At 41.8% G+C, this 19,611-nt stretch overlaps 1 protein-coding gene across 1 annotated transcript in view; it reads left to right on the top strand.

Annotated features, from left to right (window-relative positions):
- LOC127358087 (ubiquitin-conjugating enzyme E2 E2-like) overlaps window positions 1–19,611 on the top strand; it is a 70,910-nt gene that overhangs the window by 3,747 nt on the left and 47,552 nt on the right. The window contains exons 2-3 of the mRNA XM_051390991.1: window positions 1,843–2,040; window positions 10,182–10,232. Of these exons, the coding sequence (XP_051246951.1) occupies window positions 1,850–2,040; window positions 10,182–10,232 (242 nt within the window). The 5' untranslated portion in view covers window positions 1,843–1,849. The remainder of the gene's footprint in view (window positions 1–1,842; window positions 2,041–10,181; window positions 10,233–19,611) is intronic.

The following is a 19,611-nucleotide window of genomic DNA, read 5'->3' as shown; positions in this document are numbered from 1 at the left end:
TTCTTTCCAAGAATTCACTGATAGGGCTCCATAGACTTTCCCTTTAACAACACAAACTGTGAGTTCCTTTGTTCACATTCCTCTACAATGTATGTCTGTGTTCTTCCAGAACAGCGCAGTTACCCTCCCGGCCTGCAGAGTCAACTTCTTTACTAATTACATGGGTTATTATACATTCAACAACCCTCTTCCAGAATGACTGCAGCCCTGGGCATTCCCATAAACACAGTATCAGTGTACCTCTGTGCCTTTAACACGTTTGTGGTTCCAGCTTCATAAAATGTAAGAGTTTTCTACTTTTCACTGTTTACTGATGTCCAAAGATTGAAGCAGTAGATCAATAAAATAATAAAGCAGTTTAATTCATAATGAAAATAATCATTAGTTACAGCTTTAAATTGAATGACTGCGCTTTGTATCTATCTCTGTCTAAAGACTGATGAAATTATTAGTAGGTAGGGGTGTGATATTACAGGCATGCAAGTCTGATGAAATATAGTTGGTAATATTCTAACTAGACAACTGCACTATGTGCCTGAATTTGCCAGAAACCCTGAGTGTTAGACTGACGTTAAAATGAATGTTCGGTTAGTAAATCAAGCGATTGATAAAACAGATTGAGACCGATGCGTGCTAGAACAGCAAAAGAAAACGTTGATTGAATAAGACCAATAAAAGATGAGTCGTTAAGAGATAGCAATAAAAGTAATACAAAATAAAGTTATGGAATACTACACAAAATAAATATAATATAGATTTGTAATAAAACAGTAAAAATGTTATGATAAAATAAGATAGAATAAAATAAATAATGCTGATAAAAAGTATAAATATTAAAACTGAAAACTACATGAAAGCCAGCTGGAATATTGTTGAAATTATGGAAATGAGAAGTTGATGGACAGAAAATCCCTCAACATTAATTCTGACAATTGAAAAAAAAAAATTTACTTTGGGGGGGGGCATTTATTAGAGAGCAGGCAGTAGAGAGATGACAGGAAATGTATGGAGAGAGATGGGAAATGATAACAGTGTCCCCAACCGGAGTGGAAGCAGAGACATTGTGGATCATGGCTGGTGTGTCAACCACTCAGGCACTGGTCCGGGATGCTCTTTGTTTTATTAAGTCCTTTATTAGGCAGAAATACCCATTATTCCCTGGTTTCAGCTTCACAAGTGTGAGAATTTTCTACCTTTCTGTGTTTTAAATAAAGATTCATAAACATTTCTTGCTCATTCTTGTCCTTGGTCAAACACTTCAAACTCATAAAAGCTTATTAGCATTTCAGCCACATCACAGAGTCTTTATCAGCAGGTTGATATGCTCAATTTTAAAGGAACTGTTGTTTTATACAAAAGCACAGGGTGGCTCACCCGGCCCGCATGGGTGAATCCTCACCGCAGCGGCCTGGGTTTGATTCCAACCTGTGTCCCTTTGCTGCACGTCAGCCCCTCTCTCTCTCTGTCCCTCCTTTCCTATCTATCTTCACCTGTCCTATCAAATAAAGGCATAAAAAGCCACAAAATAAAAAGAAGTGAATTAACAGTTTTAAATTAACAAATGATCCTATAATGGAGATAATCATTAGTTGTAGCCACAGTTAAAATCACATCATTCTCTTTTGGTACACTGTACAGGACCAGGGTATGATAACAAATGTATTCCACAATTACAATTCAAAAGCAGCAGCTCTGGTATCAGGGGTTGATTAGACCCACTGATCAAGGACCAGGCAGTCAAGATGTATGGTGTCTTTGTGTGTTCAGTATGTATGCATAATACTCTGTGTGTGTGTGTGTGTGTGTGTGTGTGCGTGTGCGTGCGTGCGTGCGTGCGCGCAGTGTCAGCATGTCCAGTGAGGTGCAGCCGAGGCCGGACGACAGCCCCAACACCAGTGGGGGTAGCTCGGATGCCGAGCAGAGGGAGGCGGCTCCACCAGAGCAGCCGGGCCCCGAGCAGCGGGACCAGACCCAGCCCAAGAAGAAGGAGGCCAAAATCTCCAGCAAGACCGCCGCCAAGCTCTCCACCAGCGCTAAGAGGTAGATCTGCTGCTCCCACTCTCTTTTACTTTGTGTCCACCGCTGGTTGTGTTGGTCAAGTGGTCACCTGTCACTTACTTATGTTGCTGATTTATTTCTCCATCGTTGTTTTTCCGTTTTTTTCAGAGATCACCTGTCAATCAAAGCAGCGCAGGGTGTCATTTCATTGTGCAAGGCTCAGTGCTGATGTAATGTAATTCAACATTTGTAGACCAGTGCATCAGTGCAGCACTACTGTACTTCATTATAATGCTGTTTGTCACACATTTTACCTCTATCAAGACATGGTATCTTCTGCGATTTGGATATACTACTACTACGACTATATGTGTCGTACACAAGTGGCAAATTGTGGTGGGAAGGAGGATTGGCTTCGTTTTTGTCCGTGTATTATCACATGTATTAGTCCATCATAAGATTTCTTGTGACAAAAGAACATTGAGGTGTTTCAGAGGAAGGTTTTTCAGTGTCCCACTGAATCCAAGTAAGAGACGTCAGGTTCAGACGGACCCCTGGAGAGAGTTCATATGGAAACTAACTGCTATTACTGCTGGTGTACAGTGACACTGTGGGCAATTAGTACAGCAGGATGTGTGATTTGGTTAACGCTCTAACTCTAGCAGATAGAGAGTATTTAGAGTGTAGATGTGAAACTTTCTATGCCCAGTGTTATTCTACAATTCTCATTTTATTGGTTAAGTGTTTGGACTACACAGCAGAGAATAGCCTTGCATAGAAACTATTAGTTGATTTATTGTTAGCTGATCAACTGATCAATTTTGATTTGTGTAAATTGTGTTTTTAAAGTAGGACGTGGGCCTCTCCGGGGAGTTTCAGGGAAGGCTCAGTAATTGGAAGTGAAAGAAAATGACATTACTTATAAAAAGGACATCACATAGAATAGCTTAAATGTGTTTGATACAGTAGTTTTACTGTTTCTCCCAGAGTCAGAATCTGATAAATGCCTCAGGACAGACCTTTTATTATTTGGTGTAGTCTCAAGTTATTTCAAACAGCAATATTAGGTTATCTGAGCTCAATTGTTGAGTGGCTTTGGGATCAGATAACAAAATAACGATCCCATAGGCATTCAGGAATTGAGGGAAACTTGGCAAGTAAATTAAGGGGGAGTGAGGGGGCACCTCCAAGCTCCGTCTGAGAGGAGGCCCATAGTTTCAGACTTTGAAAACCCTATGGTGTAATTTATTTATCAAGCCAAAATACCAAACATTCTCTGGTCCCAGCATCTCAAATGTGAGAATTTGCTGCCTTTTACTGTTTTATATCAGTGTAAATTGACTGCTTGTTGTGCTTTGGACTGAAAAACGAGACATGTGAGAATGTCACCTTGGGCCCTGTTAAATGATTAGTTCAGTGAATTAAAAAATGATGGAGGAATCTATCAATAATGAAAACAGTCATTAGTTAGTGTGCTAATGAGGTTTGATTTTTTCTTTTGTGGCCGACACTTACTATTATTATTATTATACTAGTATTTAATTCTCTCAAACACTCTACTCAACATAAAAGAATCACTTCATGTGCATGGGAGGTATTTTCCTAAGAGTCTTATTGTCAAATCTTAGTACTACCACAGCAGCACATGAACTCCAAGCTATTCATAGTGAAGGTTTAAATATGCTCTGTTGGGTTTTTACCTCAAGGATATTGACTTGATCCCCCCACTGGCTCATCAGAACTTAAATGCAGCTGGAAAATGTTGGGCACGGAAGAAGGTCGCAAATGGTCGCTTTCACTTTAAATTAACCCCTGGTGTTTTTCCTCAGTGCCCCCAATGTAACACAGCACTGATTCAGTTTATAAGCAGTTCATGGCAGGCTGGCATTGGATATCATGGGGGTGATGGCACGGAACAACAGCAGTCGCTATCTGATGGGGGAATGAGCTTGCCAAGCCGCACAGCCAGTTCAGATGGTGTGTTGATGCTGATACCAGAGCTGTTGAGAGAGACATTGTTGTTCTCTGCACTGTGCCACTTATTGGCAGCTGCAGTGCCAATGAACAACAAGCCTGCTGCTAGAAGTGCTGGGAGCAATGTCGCCAAAATAAAAGCACATAATTCAACTTGTCTTGAATTCAAACCATACAAGTGCCGTATGTAAGTTCTGCAGAATGCAATGCAGACTTGGTGAAATGATACTGTGTACTTACAACTAGCTAAAGTAAAACACAGATATATAAGAAATGTCTTTAGTTTTAGTCTTTGTCAATTTGGTCAAATTCGTCAACACAACAAACATTAGGAGGCACTGGTGCATACCAACCTTCTCAGCTTGTTAAATCTTGCCCCAGTCAAATACCCACATATAATAATAACTACACTAACACTGAACATTTTTAAACAATAAAAACTAAACTGAAACAAGCAAACCCACTCTGGGAACTAACTGCAAATAATCTGAATTGAAAACTAAATTTTAAAACAAATTAAAAATGAAACCAAACTGTAATAACTCTGGTGTGACTGCAAATAAATATCAATATTCAGGGAAATCTATTCCTCCGATTTCCCGCCTAAGACCTAGTAACATTTCAGAGAGAATGCCTGGCTGTGGAGCTACTTAGTAGGGGACAAGCCGGGGCGATGGCATAATGCATAATATGCTTCTATCTATTTTACGTTAGTTGCCATTCATTTAAATCAGTAATGCATATTTTTCATCATAGTTAATGTGAAAGAAAGTAACAAATGCTAGCCAGCCAGCTGTTTTCCACTTTGTCATGTTCTCATCTCTGCAATTTCTATGCGAGTGAGGCATAATGAGGCAGAAGAACCACCATCTGCTGGACTGTCCCTTGCCCCATCTATTCCAGCTTTGCCATGACATGTGTGAAAAGGCGCGAGACTGAAATGTTCCTGAATGAAGCTGCATGTATGAATAGTGAAAATCACTAGCTGTACCTGAAAGGTTATCCCAGTAATTTACTGGGAGCTATTTGTGGAAAAAGGCTATTGAGAGGGGGAGGCGTGATATTGCTTTAAAGAGTGGAAAAAAAGATCTAGAAAGAGAAACCCAGGCTCCGTTCTCACCTCCACACACCCAGCCAATCACGCTGTGAAGTGGGTGTGAATGACGGATTGCTGGTTTTGGAAAGTTTGAGAAATGGTCAAAAATAAAAATAAGTGTGAAGTTGTAAAGTGTTTATTAAGTAACAGGGCTCTCCCAGATTCTCCTTACTGTTGTAAACAGAGAATACACTTTCTGCTATCCTGTTCCCACTTTATCCAATCAGCAGAGAGAACTCCGCAAAGAGGCGGTCCTCAAGGGCAGCAGAATGTCAGTGTGGTGACGTGGGGAGGAGGGAGGGGACAAAATGCAGATTTCACTCACAGCACCTGAAAAGGTCATATGTGGGAGAAAAGCATGCTACCATCTGAGGGAAAAATACAAATCAGACAGTATTGTTTCAATGGCACAAAACATTGGCAGCATACAGCCAAGTCTGGTAACTACTGTCTTTCTGTGCCATAACTCTTGGCTCAAAATGAGCCGGAGGTGGTATTATCCTGGTCACATGCACACATGTGCATGTGTACCCTGCCTTCAACACTTAATAATTAACTTAACTAATAATTAAATGAGAAAATTTGTCACACTTTTTACCTTTATCAAGACATGGTATCTTCTGCGATTTGGATATACTACTACTACGACTATATGTGTCGTACACAAGTGGCAAATTGTGGTGGGAAGGAGGATTGGCTTCGTTTTTGTCCGTGTATTATCACATGTATTAGTCCATCATAAGATTTCTTGTGACAAAAGAACATTGAGGTGTTTCAGAGGAAGGTTTTTCAGTGTCCCACTGAATCCAAGTAAGAGACGTCAGGTTCAGACGGACCCCTGGAGAGAGTTCATATGGAAACTAACTGCTATTACTGCTGGTGTACAGTGACACTGTGGGCAATTAGTACAGCAGGATGTGTGATTTGGTTAAAGCTCTAACTCTAGCAGATAGAGAGTATTTAGAGTGTAGATGTGAAACTTTCTATGCCCAGTGTTATTCTACAATTCTCATTTTATTGGTTAAGTGTTTGGACTACACAGCAGAGAATAGCCTTGCATAGCCTTCTCCACACCTTGCTTTAGCTCTTGACACTGACAGCTGAATCATATGAACGGTCTGACGCGGGTTCAGTCGCTAGCTCCTCCATTACGGACGTCTACTGCAGTGGTTCCCAACCTTTTTCCTTAAGGCACCCCTTTTCTATCATTGAGTGAACTGATGACCCCTGACCGAGTGACATATTTGATCAATATTTACAATACAAAGCAATTGATCAACTGTACAGTGACCACCACCACTAGTCTAGTGTATGAAATGGCTACATCATCACTCCACTGCATTTTTATAAACTATGATAATCTGGTCCTGGATCACGTCACCTCTCTCTCTCCCTCATTCCCTCTTCCTCTCCTTGGGGAGAGGAGGCATTTCTTCCTCTTCTACATTTTTGGCACTGCCTTTCCCGGTGCTCTGTGCTGATTACAATGCAGCGTCACCGCCACCTCATTGCCGAAATGCAAAATTGTTTTTGCCTTGGAGACATTTGGAGGCGACATTGAAACCCTGAACTCTCTTGGATCTATAGGACTACTTTAATGATAGCCTCTGCATTTGCTCGTGTAAATATTGTACACCAGGTATGTTGTGGGAAAGAAATCCTGTGGCACAAAGGAAGTGATAAAATGTATGCTTCTGACTTCAGCCACAGCAGACTGTTAGAAATAAACACAGCGATGACTTCTTATCACCAGAGATAGCTACCACATAAAAAATAAGGACCTCGAGGGTTACCGCTTTATAGGAAGTCTGACAGGCGCAGGTTATTTAGTTGCTTTTCAGTGCTAGTTCCTGTAATAAATCACCGGCCGCCCCACACACAAGCCAGAGCTGGTGTTTTTCATCATAAAAAACTATGCTCCGATGATATTGACTTATTTGCATTAGTCGAGGCATGCAGAATGCAATAGTTTGGTGCTCGCAGTGTCTCAGGGGATTATCAACTGCAGTGAGCTGTGGAACATCAGAGGAAGAGCAAGTGTTTGGTTAAAGACGGAATGCGCGAGCACGAGGAGCTCGCAGGACAATCAGTGCCTTTCCCTTCAGATTCCCCCGGCCTTGTTCACTGCACCACTCTCCCGTACAGGTCCCCCAGCTTTAGCCATCAAAATGTGCCACCTCAGGAAATACTGCAGATAAAATTACACAGCACGCACTCAAGCTGAGAATGACTCCATAACCGTGGAGATTGTATTACAATCTCTTTGGCAAATATATGTCTTTTTTTCCCTCCTTCCCCAAGTGAGTCGTGTGCAGTCATTTCCCCACAGAGGAGAGTTTAAAGCAAAATCCCCCCTTGGATACTCTTCCGCTGTTATGTATCATCAACCTATGATGAGCAGCCCATTCCAGGAGCTCTTTTATGATGAAGTGTTGTAATGGATATCTTTGTACCTGCATTCCTTTAGCTGGTCTTGTGTTCTTCCCTTCCTGATTTGTTTTACACTACCCAGAACACCTCACACAAGGGAGTAGCAGTTTGTAAACAAAACAACATATATTTCAAACACAGTATACCCAGTGGACCGTTATGCCACTACCAACCTCCCACCCACCCAGTGGTGGCCTTTTACTGCCAACCATGTGAGCTTTTTATTCCTTTTCAACATTTTTTGTCCTTCAGTTAATAGACAGTAGCGACAAAGGCAAGAAAGTCAGGGAGAGAGATGGGGATAACGTGCCGTTATACAGTACGTGCCCCATGATTCAGGTTTCAAAAAAGACAAAAGAAAGTAAGAAGCATAAAAGATGTCATGTGATTTCTTGACAGAAATAAGTTACAGTTTTCCTCAAAGACAAATGTGCAGCCAGCATGTCAGTAAACCTGTCATTATCCATTATCCTCTACAACTCTTGTGTTCTGTAGATACATATACTAAAGTAGCATTTCTAACACATTTGACAAAGGGCACTTCAAGCATTAGAAGAGCTGTAGTGTAATGTGATTGAGCCTCACATTGCTTTGCAGTGTAATTGTTGCACATCCATTCACTGCCATGTCGATGCTGAAACAATATATAATGTCAACATCATCTGCTTGTCTTTCTTCTTCCTCTCTCTTGCAATAGCAAATCATTTTAATGTCCCGGCTTACAAACAGCTGAGTGAACACACTGCATGATTAATATGAGGAATCCATGAACGAGCTATAGCGGGGAATGCTGGAATAGTTGTCTACTCCAAGTTCACACAAGGTAGCTCCCAAAGCATCTCTGATAACAACCAAGAACACATCCAGGAATTTGGAACATTGTTGGCTAAGCATCGATTGGGACTCGTGGGCTGCCATTGTTGACGCTACACAAGTCTGTGAGAACGCAAGTGTAGTACACTGAGAAAGGCATTGTAATGTAAGGATTTAATTGTCAAGGAGATCCTGACCTGTAGAACCCTTTTCATGCTGAAAATGCAGTTATCAAGAACTATAAGCCTCTGTTACATTAAATACATTTCACTTTCATAAATCTCCATGAAATGGTCATCTTTTTTAGTAAAAAAGGATAATGGTGAGCTGATACCCCTCTGACCTCCTAATAGCTTCATAATAAATACCAGAGGGGGGACCATGTCATTGGTTTACAAGTCAAAAGGATGTCTCAAGTCTTTGCACTCAAGTCTCAAGTCAAGACAGGCAAGTTCCCACTCAAGTCCTAAACTTTGAGTTTCGAGTCCTAAACAAGTCATAATGCACTCTTCACAGAATGTAATTTTAACATTTTAACATTTTAACAACAGAACAAATGAAAAAATCTTTGGTATAATTTTTTCCAACTGGTGTTCAGTTATTCGTCATGGTTCTCTCCTGCAACTTGATTGGACTTGGAGAATTAAGTGTCATCTTGATGGGAATAAATAGCTTTAAGTTTAGTTGATTCAGGAAATGAACAGATTCTTGGCACACTTTTAAAGTAAAATACTTTTTAATCTTTCGGCTTGGGGAAAGGTATAAGTATTTTCTATTTAAAAAACTGAAGTCCAAGTGCAATCACACGTTATTGGTGTTTAGTGCTGTGTATTGGCAAAACGTTGGTGATACAATATGTATCTGCAATATGTTTCAATTTCTAACCTAACTTTAAGAAAGTTGAGTGGCAAGTAATTTTAGATTTTTTCCAAGGCAAAAGTAATCAAATCTGTGACTTGAGTCTGGCTTAAGTCCAAGTCACGGGACTCGAATCCACACCTCTGCTACATACTAAAGAGGGAAATTCTTGGAATAGAAGATGCAGATGTATTCACACATATTTACAGCTTTTTGTTTTCAATCAAACTGCAACAAAAAGAGAATACCTTTCTTGAAAAAGCACATATTTGAGGTTGTGGAGGCACTTTCACTTACAGTCTTCGTACGACATGCTGTGGAAAAAGCATGGGTGTCATCAATACCGTGGTGAAAAAGCTGGGTTGAAACTGAGTTGCTCCATCATGAGCACCAAAAGCAAAAGTCTAAGTGAGACAGAGGTGGCACTCAGCGTGGAGAGAATAATAGCGGCAGTTATAGCTGACTGAGCGATTGTAAAGTACAACACCTGGATACTGGGTCCTTGTAGGCAAATCACTGGCATAGTTGCGTAATGAATACTTAACCAGGGAGAAATTTGACCTCTCTACAGTCTATTCTATTCATTACACCCCTTTTTTTATGTGCCCGGTGTGGAAATGCTCCCAGCAGCTTCCTGAAAGGCAGAGGGCTGAGACAGGACCATGATCAGCAGCAAAATTAATTAACCCAGATATATATCAGATATGATGCCTCTATCCGACATGCCCTCTTGACATCGATATCAATTCATGCTCATGTTTTTAAAAAATGGCGAATATTCAGCTGTGCATCCCTGTGTTGATCTTGCGTGAAGGGACTTATTCCTGCATCCATTCCCAGCGCTCAGGAGCTCATTAGAAAATCAATGAGGTATTCAGTGTGTACACTTTACAGATTGATTTTACAGGCAGGATTTATATAACTGTCTGTGTTTTGTGTGTGTGTGTGTGTGTGTGTGTGTGTGTGTGTGTTTGAGAGTGTGATTATAACACAGATCTTCCTCTTGTTGCAGAATCCAGAAGGAGCTAGCAGAGATAACCTTGGACCCGCCACCAAATTGCAGGTAGGAGCCTGTCGATTGTGTGTTTTTAGAAGGGGCTATTTGCTCTGACACCTGAGGCACTTTTGTGTGTGTGTGTGAGTGTGTGTGTGAGTGTGTGTGTGAGTGTGAGTGTGTGTGTGTGTGTGTGTGTGTGTGTGTGTGTGTGTGTGTGTGTGTGTGTGTGTGTGTGAGTGTGTGTGTGAGTGTGAGTGTGTGTGTGTGTGTGTGTGTGTGTGTGTGTGTGTGTGTGTGTGAGCCTGTGTGAGCCTGTGTGAGCTGTGTGAATGGATTGTACCGGCTCACTGAGTCACATGAATAGCAATGGTAGATTATTGTGCCATATTTGCACCGCTGTTTGCTCAGGCTGAAGCTTAATGAATGGACCTTGTAAGCAAGTCCGAGGCGTGAATCTGACTCGGGTTTAAAAAAAATGAAATAAATAAATGTCTGTGCGTTTGACCTGATTGGCAGTGTTTACCATTAGGGTCACTGTAGCAACAGTGTTGTGCTTGCTCACACTCCCTAAGGGTGGGAAAGGCACTCCGCTGTGGCTCGACTGGTTTGCATGGTTTATTTTCCTCCCGAGTCGGAGCGTGGTGAAAGACGGAGGTGCTGTACGCTGCTGCCAATCAAGATCTGAGTAAGAGCTTTCATTGTGTGGGGTTTTCACTGAGTCAGCGTTTTGTATTCTTCTCAAACTGGTGACTTATGGGAGTAGTCGTAGCAGGATAGGGGAAGGTTGAGATGCATCCTCTTACTCCCGTGCCTCCTGAAAAACCTGGACATATAGAGACTAGTTTTCCTGTCATGGAAACACCCGGAAATTGATTAAAATCAACAAATATCCTGAAAATAATCAATGTTGTCCTGGAAATGTTTTAATTGTGTTCAGTTCTCTTCAATTCAATTCAGTCTCTCAGCTTGCCTAGTTAAACCTAGGTGCATATTTTGTTTGAAAGTTGACTGTTGAATTCTTGAAATGAGTGGGAATCCTACTAACTGTGAGCAGTGCAGGCAACAAGTCACTGAAGTCCAGGCATTTCCTGTAGGGCTGAGGACGCAGGGGAAACTCACTGATGCATGCATCCCAGGCTTGTGGGAAATGTTGGCCACAGCTGGATTTAGTCTCTGCAGATATTTTTACCCAGCCCAAAAAGTAGAGATGCACTGATCCACTGTCTTCTCTTCCAGTAGCAGAATTGATACCTCAACTCAGGGCTCTTTTCCCCAAATTTAAAATCTATAAACCTCGCTGTGTAAAACACATTGAGATCAATAAGTTACCAGGAGCCTGTAACTAAACTTCTCGACTGTGAGTGGAGGCATTCACACACCCTTTAGGCGTGTGCAGATTTTACTTATACAGTTCTAGGCAGTTTAGAAGATATTGTTGTTATAATAAATCAACCCCAGTTCCATTTCTACCATATGCTGACCTAAGGGCAGGCACACCATCACGTTAAGTTGTCTAATATGTATAACATGCACTTGTGCTGTAGGATTACTGGTGACCTTACAAACTGCTCTGAGCTGCGGTGACAAACAATAATCAGACTCTTTGGTGTACTCATCCCCTGTGTCACAGAACAGCTGAGGCAGAAGGCGTCATTTAGATTCATCACACAGCTCTTCATCTAATCACTTCACCTGCGCATGGATCTGTCTTTTGTCTTTTTTTCTCACAAAACCAAAGCCAACTTGCTGAACGAACATTACATAGTACTTATTACTCTGTATCCACCCTTCCAGTGCTTTTTTCCCAATATTGTACCTAAACTCTAGTGAGTGTCCATATGATACCTGCCATTCAGTTGCACTGAATGAATGCTTCTTATTTAATGTGGATCAGTCACATCTGGCTGTTACCCGATCTGCTCAGTTTAGGGCATGATCAACGCTGAAACCAGCCAAGTGAATCGGATTAGGCCATCTCTAGATTTACTTACTCCTGTCGCTAAAAAGTCATTGTTGATAAGACGTAACTTGAGTCCTCGGTTTTGTTCCAATATTTGTCCATGCATAGTTGCAAAGAAGTTCTAACTATTGTATCATCTTGTCGGATTTTGATAATGTTAGCTAACCCGGAATGGCTTCCTATTTCACAGTAAAGGCCTACCACTACATAAAATGCATCTGTTGTGAAATGTGTCCAGAAACTGATGAGTAGCAGAAGTGGTTTAATGCATTAAAATGAACTCACGGCAACAAATGAACAGAGTAGTACGGAACGCTGTTTAATATAGATCATCATTGTCTGGACAATACTCGATGCACTTCCAAAGTCAGTATCTGGGCCGATACCGATCTGGCAGACTGGGACGGGCAATCCCACCCAAACCTAAGATGGACCCGACCATTTAAAAATAGGATAGGAAATACCAACCCTGAAGCACTGTCTGTCTTTTTAAAAGCTTTTACATGTCTATCACTCTGTGATGATCAATAAAGGCCACCAGTTTAACTGTGAGCTTTCTGGTTTCACTGTGGACATGGAGAGCTATCAGCAGGAGAAATACAATCTGATGGAGCTTCCTTGAATACAGATTTTAGTCAGACTGGTAGAGACTGGTCCTTCAGTGCCACAGCCATCTCTGGCTTCATTTTACCTTACATACAACTGATCCCAGTGGATTCCATACAATGAGGTATATAGTTAATCATTTTAAATTTGTGAAAAAACCCCCCACTGGTATTGGATCCTTACTTGTGTTGCCACATACCCTTTGAGTTGCCAGAATTAGTATTGTGAAAGATAATTTCTAGATTTAAGTGACACCTGGCCCAAAACTGACCTCATTTTGAGATTTAAATTGGGTCAGGTCTACTGGCAGATATGTAATTAACACCAGCCATCAATATACAATCACATATCAGTTCAGCCTTGCCTCTTTACCAATGTGATCTAACTTTATTAACCATAATTTCACCTGGATGGTGTGAAATGGATGATTGCAACAATTTGAAGCTTTTTTTTTGTGAAGAAACCTCTCAAGAGAACAGCTGCACCCATTGTTTGCATAGATTATAAACTCTGAAGAATCTCCTCTCTTCCATTGTAATTTTTGACAAATGTCACATGGCTCACTATGTTAACTCGTCAGAAAGATGTAACATTTTGAGAGGTGATAAAAAATCCATTTCCCCTTTGTATCGGCAGACAGCTACATAAATGGAGGTTGAGCCTCTCACCTGTCACAATAGAACAATTCCTCAACCCCGCTGCTCGTCTGGGAGGAATGACAGAAAATAACCTGTTCACATGAAGGTACTATCTGTCACAGTCCTCCTCAGCACGTCGTAGTCTGTTTGTCAGCTCTCCAATCTCAAAGACAAGGCTAATCTGGCTGAAGCAAACCATTATGTTTCCTGACAAAGGGCCAAACAGCAGAGGGGGGAAAAGAAATTTCATGGGCAGACGTTTGTACAGCAAATGACATTTTTGTGTAAAGGGAGGCATCCTTGAAGGATGTCCACGCTGAAAGGAGCCCTCGTGACGAATGGATTGAGCGCTGCTGCAGTCAGGAGTCCTCAGCCATAAGTGAAAAATTAGGCTCAGGCTGCTCGAGCGCATTTCAGCTTCAGGCGGAGATATGAGCCGGCGGAGGCGCGGCGCTACTTGAAATGTAGATTTCTGTATTCATATGCCCCTTGGGGTATTTGCCTCACTCTAACAGCTCCCAATTCCCCCACAAGGCTGTCACATCCCCGGGTGTTTGATTCAGGCTACACGTTTTACCACAACAATCCCAATTCAGCCTGCTCTTTTGTGCAATAAGCGAAGCACAGTCGCTCATTGTGAACATTAAAACCTTCTGCCGTGATAAACTCCCTTAAACCGCACTGTACCTCCTCGCACACAGTGTCTGTTTGAACAAAAGGCTCCACGTCTCCCCAGCCCTTTCTTCACCTGCTAATTGATCTGACAGTGTTAAATAGGCTGCGTTCGCTGAAAGACATCAGATGCAAGGGGTTATGAACGGACGCTCATTACCCCACAGGCTTCAGCTCTCTTTTTTTCCCCCCCGCCTGAATAAAGCACAGCTCATGATCACAGCCGCTCCTACAAACATCCTCTCTGGCTCATTTTCTGCATTCCCTTCCTCAATAGAAGGAATGGCACTGTAATCCCTCTTGGGAATGAAAAAAAACACCTTTAACTTTTACTAAGACGGCATGCCTTGTTTTAGAGATCATTTGGCTTCATTTTAAAAGGACTTAGTGGATTTTTTTTGAGCCATGCGAGGAAATATTTTTCATCATTCTTTTTAATCATCTTTGTCACCCTGCCAGGGAGTAATTAATTGAATGTGACAAGCGCTCTGGAAGGGTATGTAAATAGCCCCCACACCAGACACATTATATTAGCCCGGTGCTTGGTCGGCCTTCCTGGCACACACACTGTGTGTGTGTGTGTGTGTGTGTGTGTGTGTGTGTGTGTGTGTGTGTGTGTGTGTGTGTGTGTGTGTGTGTGTGTGTGTGTGTGTGTGTGTGTGTGTGTGTTTTTTCCATAATTACCATATCCTTTCATGATAGTCCTGGCAGCGTTTTGATAAGAATCCCCCATCGGCTGAAGGGAAACAATGTGTGGATTCCAAGGGGGAATTGGCCACGCTCTCTCGCTCTCTCTCTATCATTAATTCTCTCTCTCTCTCTCTCTCTCTCTCTCTCTCTCTCTCTCTCTCTCTCTCTCTCTCTCTTAATCCCACCAAGACTTTGTGTGTTCCAGAGGAATAACTTCCCAGTGAATATCAGTAAAGATCTATCAGTGAAATGAAAGCAATAAGGCAGAAGAAAGTACGGCTGCAGAATGGGGCTGAATGAGAGAAATGTAAATCCATCCATGACTATCAGGGTGTAGATATGATTGACTCAAACGCAACTCGGCTTTCATTGTCTGCCTGCGAGGCGCTGGTTCGCTTTCTCAAAGGAGGATGACAGACACTGAGCTCAGTGTTACTACGGCGATCTGCATCCAGCTGTCAAAACAGGCAAAAAAAACATCATGAATTATTTGTCATGTTAGGTTGATGCAAATGAACCCCTTTTTGTTAATTTCATAAAATGACATTAATGACAAAACTTGTCCCTCAACAAGTGATTAGACCTGAGCAAGAGTATTGTTGTTGTTAAGTGTGGACTAATGTTTGCCATATTTCATACTATTATCCAGAGCTGAAAACAATGGAGTACACTTGTCAGCATTACACCATGGGGCTATAGACTGATGCATTCAGCTTTTACTAAATAACTGATCTCAGTCCAGTAATGTCAGACATCTTGAGTTTGGAGCAGGTTATACCCTGACAGATCAACAAAGCCAGTTTAAAACCCTGATTTATATTCCTCCACACATTTGATCTGGTCATGAGTCATACACTCAAGAAATAAGTTGAAAAACCCTCTGATAAGCAGGGCTGTCCCCTAACAGTCTACTTAACTGTTTTCTTAGTCAACCCACTTTTCATTAGTCGCAGAAAAACAAAAACAACGTCCAAATCCGCTCCGTAGCTGCACCTTGTCACCAGGACCAAAGTCTCAGAGGATTGTTACAACACAGACCTTTTCTCTTGTAACACAGGAAGTCACTTACCGGTGTGCTGTTGCATATGCTAACTGTACTTGTTGCTGCCACTAGTTAGTTAGAACTGTCATTTGTGACAAGGGAAAGCAGTAAATTCTCACTTTGGAACAACATCAAAATTACAACATTTAAACTTATCTGTGAAGCAACCCTTGCTTTGCTTTATTAGCATCAATTCTGCCTTTTAGTGGTTTAAAGCAGAGGCCGGCCATCTCACCTAAAAATATATATATTGAATGAATGTGACTCTACTATGTGGCCTACTATCTAAACTGATAAGAGAGCCTAGATGTGTCAGTCTGGGTGGCTTACCACCTCTGCTGAACTATTTTCCAGGGAATCCATGCTTTGTACGCAGGGAGTAATTCCAGCCAAGCACAAATGTTATGAAGTGTTCCTGTCGAGGAGAACTTGTTGGTTTCTTGATCTCTGCGCTCAAGTGCCTCGTACTGTATAAGCTACATTGAGTACTGTTCTGAATGGGGAACTAATGCACAGGTGGTGGTGATGGTGATGGTGGCAGTGGGGTATGTCAATAAGGGCCCACCAGCAAAATTTTACCCCGGGACCCCCTTACAGGTAATTCCGGTTTTGTGTGCAAGAAACACTGCGCTGCATTATTTTTCCATGACTGACCAGTGACATCAGTGATGTTAATACAAACATTAAATGTCAGTCAGGATGGAAAGACTGTTGGTCTTTGCAGCACATGTTACAATATTGGAGATGTTCTCCTGGTTTGGCCAGTGGCAAGTAATTTGAGTCTGAGTGAAGGATTCTGCTGAGCTGCTTTTTTCAGGATTAAGACTTAAACAGACAACTTCTGTTTTAGTTAGAGGCAGAAAAGATGTTTTTTTGGTGTTGGTGAGGTATTCCCTGCGGTGACTCTTATTTTTCTCTCTCATAACTCTGCAGCTGTTACAGTTCTGAGAACCGTACTGCCTCAAAGTCATAAACAGGAGTCCTATATCAGTTTCATCAAAGATTTCTCGTCTACTTGTGTGTCTAATGCTGCCACAAGACAAAACCTAAAGATGTCAGTAAAATGGACAATATAAATACATACATACATACATACATTACCCTCACTTTGCCCTCAGCTAGTCTCTCAGTGATGGACAGAGGAAAAAATAGAGGAGTATGTTCTTGACTCCTGAGCTGTGCTGCCTGTCAGCTCCTTTCCAACCAGAATCAACTAATAGAAATTGAAGCTTTACTACAGAGATGATCAATCCAAAAGCCAACAAAGTGTACATGTCAGAATCAGCAGAAACACAATTCACCCACAGACTGCAGGAGTCTTCTACCAATCAGCTTTCAAGATTAAAGCAGGCGTTTCATGGCATTGTTAGCCACTATTGAGACAAGACTTAAACCAGCTACTTAGAAATCACTTATGACTCAAGTTGTTTAAATGGGCTGAGAATGGACGTTTAAGTATGAGAATACATACTTAATGCTCCACATCAGGAGGAATCTGTCAAAACCAAAAACCGATCCAGTACCACTTCTCTTTCTTTTCCACTTTGAAAATCAGTGTAGCTACATTTGTGGGGCTGTTTAAAATCATTCTTCTATGTGCAAGGTAAGACTGTTTTTACCTGTAAGTGGAGACTATACACCAACATCCAATTTAGAAATGTTAAGAAGATTCATGAAATTGCATCATTATAGCGCATCTGCTTCATAATGGCAGACACACCATCATGTTCAGCTTGTCTGACACGCACAGCGGTACAATCACTGGTGCCGTGTACACACACAGGCCGTACAAACAGCTCGGCAGCTGCCACTGGAGTCGATGCTGCATCCGCAGCCCTGTGCGTGTCCACAGCACAGCTGAGGCAAAAGGCAGTGTTCAGTTTCATTACATGCTTCTGCAGCTCTGCATCTCAATTTGCTCTCCACTCAAACCAAACACGGTCTGCCACCACAGTGTAAATCCTTTGTGGTGTTTTTGATCTCTGGATGCTAAAAGTTTGCAGCTCGATTTTTAACCTCAGGGCCGAAGTTCCACCTGTGTGTCTTGCAGAACATCCTGTGTTTGTGTGGAATCCCCAGTGTATCATGCAAGGTATCTTAGATCCACTATTACTAGACTCTGAGAAGACTGACATATTTCTGAGAGTAAAAAAGTATAGCCTGACTCTTTATTTATAAGGCACACAATATCAGAAAGCGCCTCTGTGGTCCAGTCCCTTTCCTCTGGTATGTTTGGGTGAGGTGTGGCTTGTGTGAAGTGGTCTGGCTTGTAGTTCAGGTCTGCAGTCCAGCCCTGCAGCATCCTAGCCAGCTATACTGTAGCTGTGTTCTCCTACAGATAAATGGGAGGAGGTCCAGTTTGTTATCAGGAAGCATCCTGCAGTGAAACAGCCGGCTAGTGGGCACACCAGCTGTTCAGCCAGCAACTCACTGCTCAGACTAAAAGCTGCATTAGTTTGTACACAAGCAGACACTGAGAGGAGGGACGACGCAGTCTAAATGTGATCAACACCACAACTAAAATATGAATACAGTTATTACTCCTGCTATCTAACAGCTATTTTAAAAATGCAGTGTGTTTTAACTTCTTTGCAGCATGTGGTGGCTTTGCATGCTGTGCTTGAGGCTGAGGCTTTACAACTGAGAAATACCACAAGCATTGACTGTTTCATGATGACAACGAATGATAAAACAAGGTCGCTGTATTACTCTACTGTGTTGCCATCTTTGTTTGTAATGCACACGTCTGACTTAGAATAGCCGAAATATTTCCACAACGGTGCTGTCTCACCAGAGGTGTCTTCTTCATTTCAGCTCAAGGTTACAGATCTGGAGACGTATTCACTGTTACCGTCAAGGACACTCAACCTGCTCGTCATCCTCCCTCGCGTGTGTAATATTAGAGAGCAGCCATGCTGTTAGCGCTGTTTACTTTTGAAGACACAGTTGACTTAGAGTGTGTGTCACTCTATAGCTTTCAGCCTGCCAAAGACAAAATGTTGGACTCGACGAATTCTGTGATCATTTGGTCATTTTATTGCTCATTCTTAACAGAATCAGGTTTATTGCCAAGTAGGTTTTCACATACAAAGAATTTGCCTTGGTAACTAGCTGATGGGCTTCCACAACGTAAACTATATGGCAAGAAGAATCTGGACAGGAGTTTGGGAAAGTCATGTAAGTTTTGGTTGTCTACATACCTTTGTTCATATATTGTAACACAGACTAGCTTGCTTATTTAGTTGCATAAAGAAATTAGCCCAGTGCTCACTGACTATATCAATTACCGATCAATAAAAGACTGCATTTACCATCTCCCATTTCCTGTCCTTCCTCTACTATCAGCCATCTAATAAAGGCATATATACAGTATATGTGATATAGTGGGTATGCACAGACACCACTGGTTAGGTACCACCATCCAATCATATTGGCTTTTAAAACACAGTGAAGATATCATTTAAATTTCATTTAGGCACGAGGCCAGTGCCTGAACTCACAGGTACTGAGTACTGCCACTTTGTTCACGAGTCCCCTTACTTTTTACTACATACCGGCACCTCCTGCTGAGTCTAGGTACGCACCCTTAAACCTGCGTAACTCTTGATGTTTTTTCTCTCCAGCATTCCGCAAAGACACACCCCTGCATCTGTACCCTGACTGGCTTGAGTTTGTTGCCTTCATTGGTTCAGGTGGTTAGGTTCAGGCATAAAGAGTGAGATGGTTAGAAAAAAATTGTCAGGGTCAGAGCCAATCAGAGGTAGAGTAGGGAACGCTTAGGGGTATTTAAAAAAGTAGGCTAATGCTCACGTAACTGCGTCCCTGTGTAAACACATA

The sequence above is a fragment of the Dicentrarchus labrax genome, unplaced genomic scaffold (assembly GCF_905237075.1).
Source record: "Dicentrarchus labrax unplaced genomic scaffold, dlabrax2021, whole genome shotgun sequence".
Classification (NCBI taxonomy): Eukaryota; Metazoa; Chordata; class Actinopteri; family Moronidae; genus Dicentrarchus; species Dicentrarchus labrax.
Note: the sequence above shows the minus strand (reverse complement) of the source record. Positions and strands in the feature narration are given on the sequence as shown.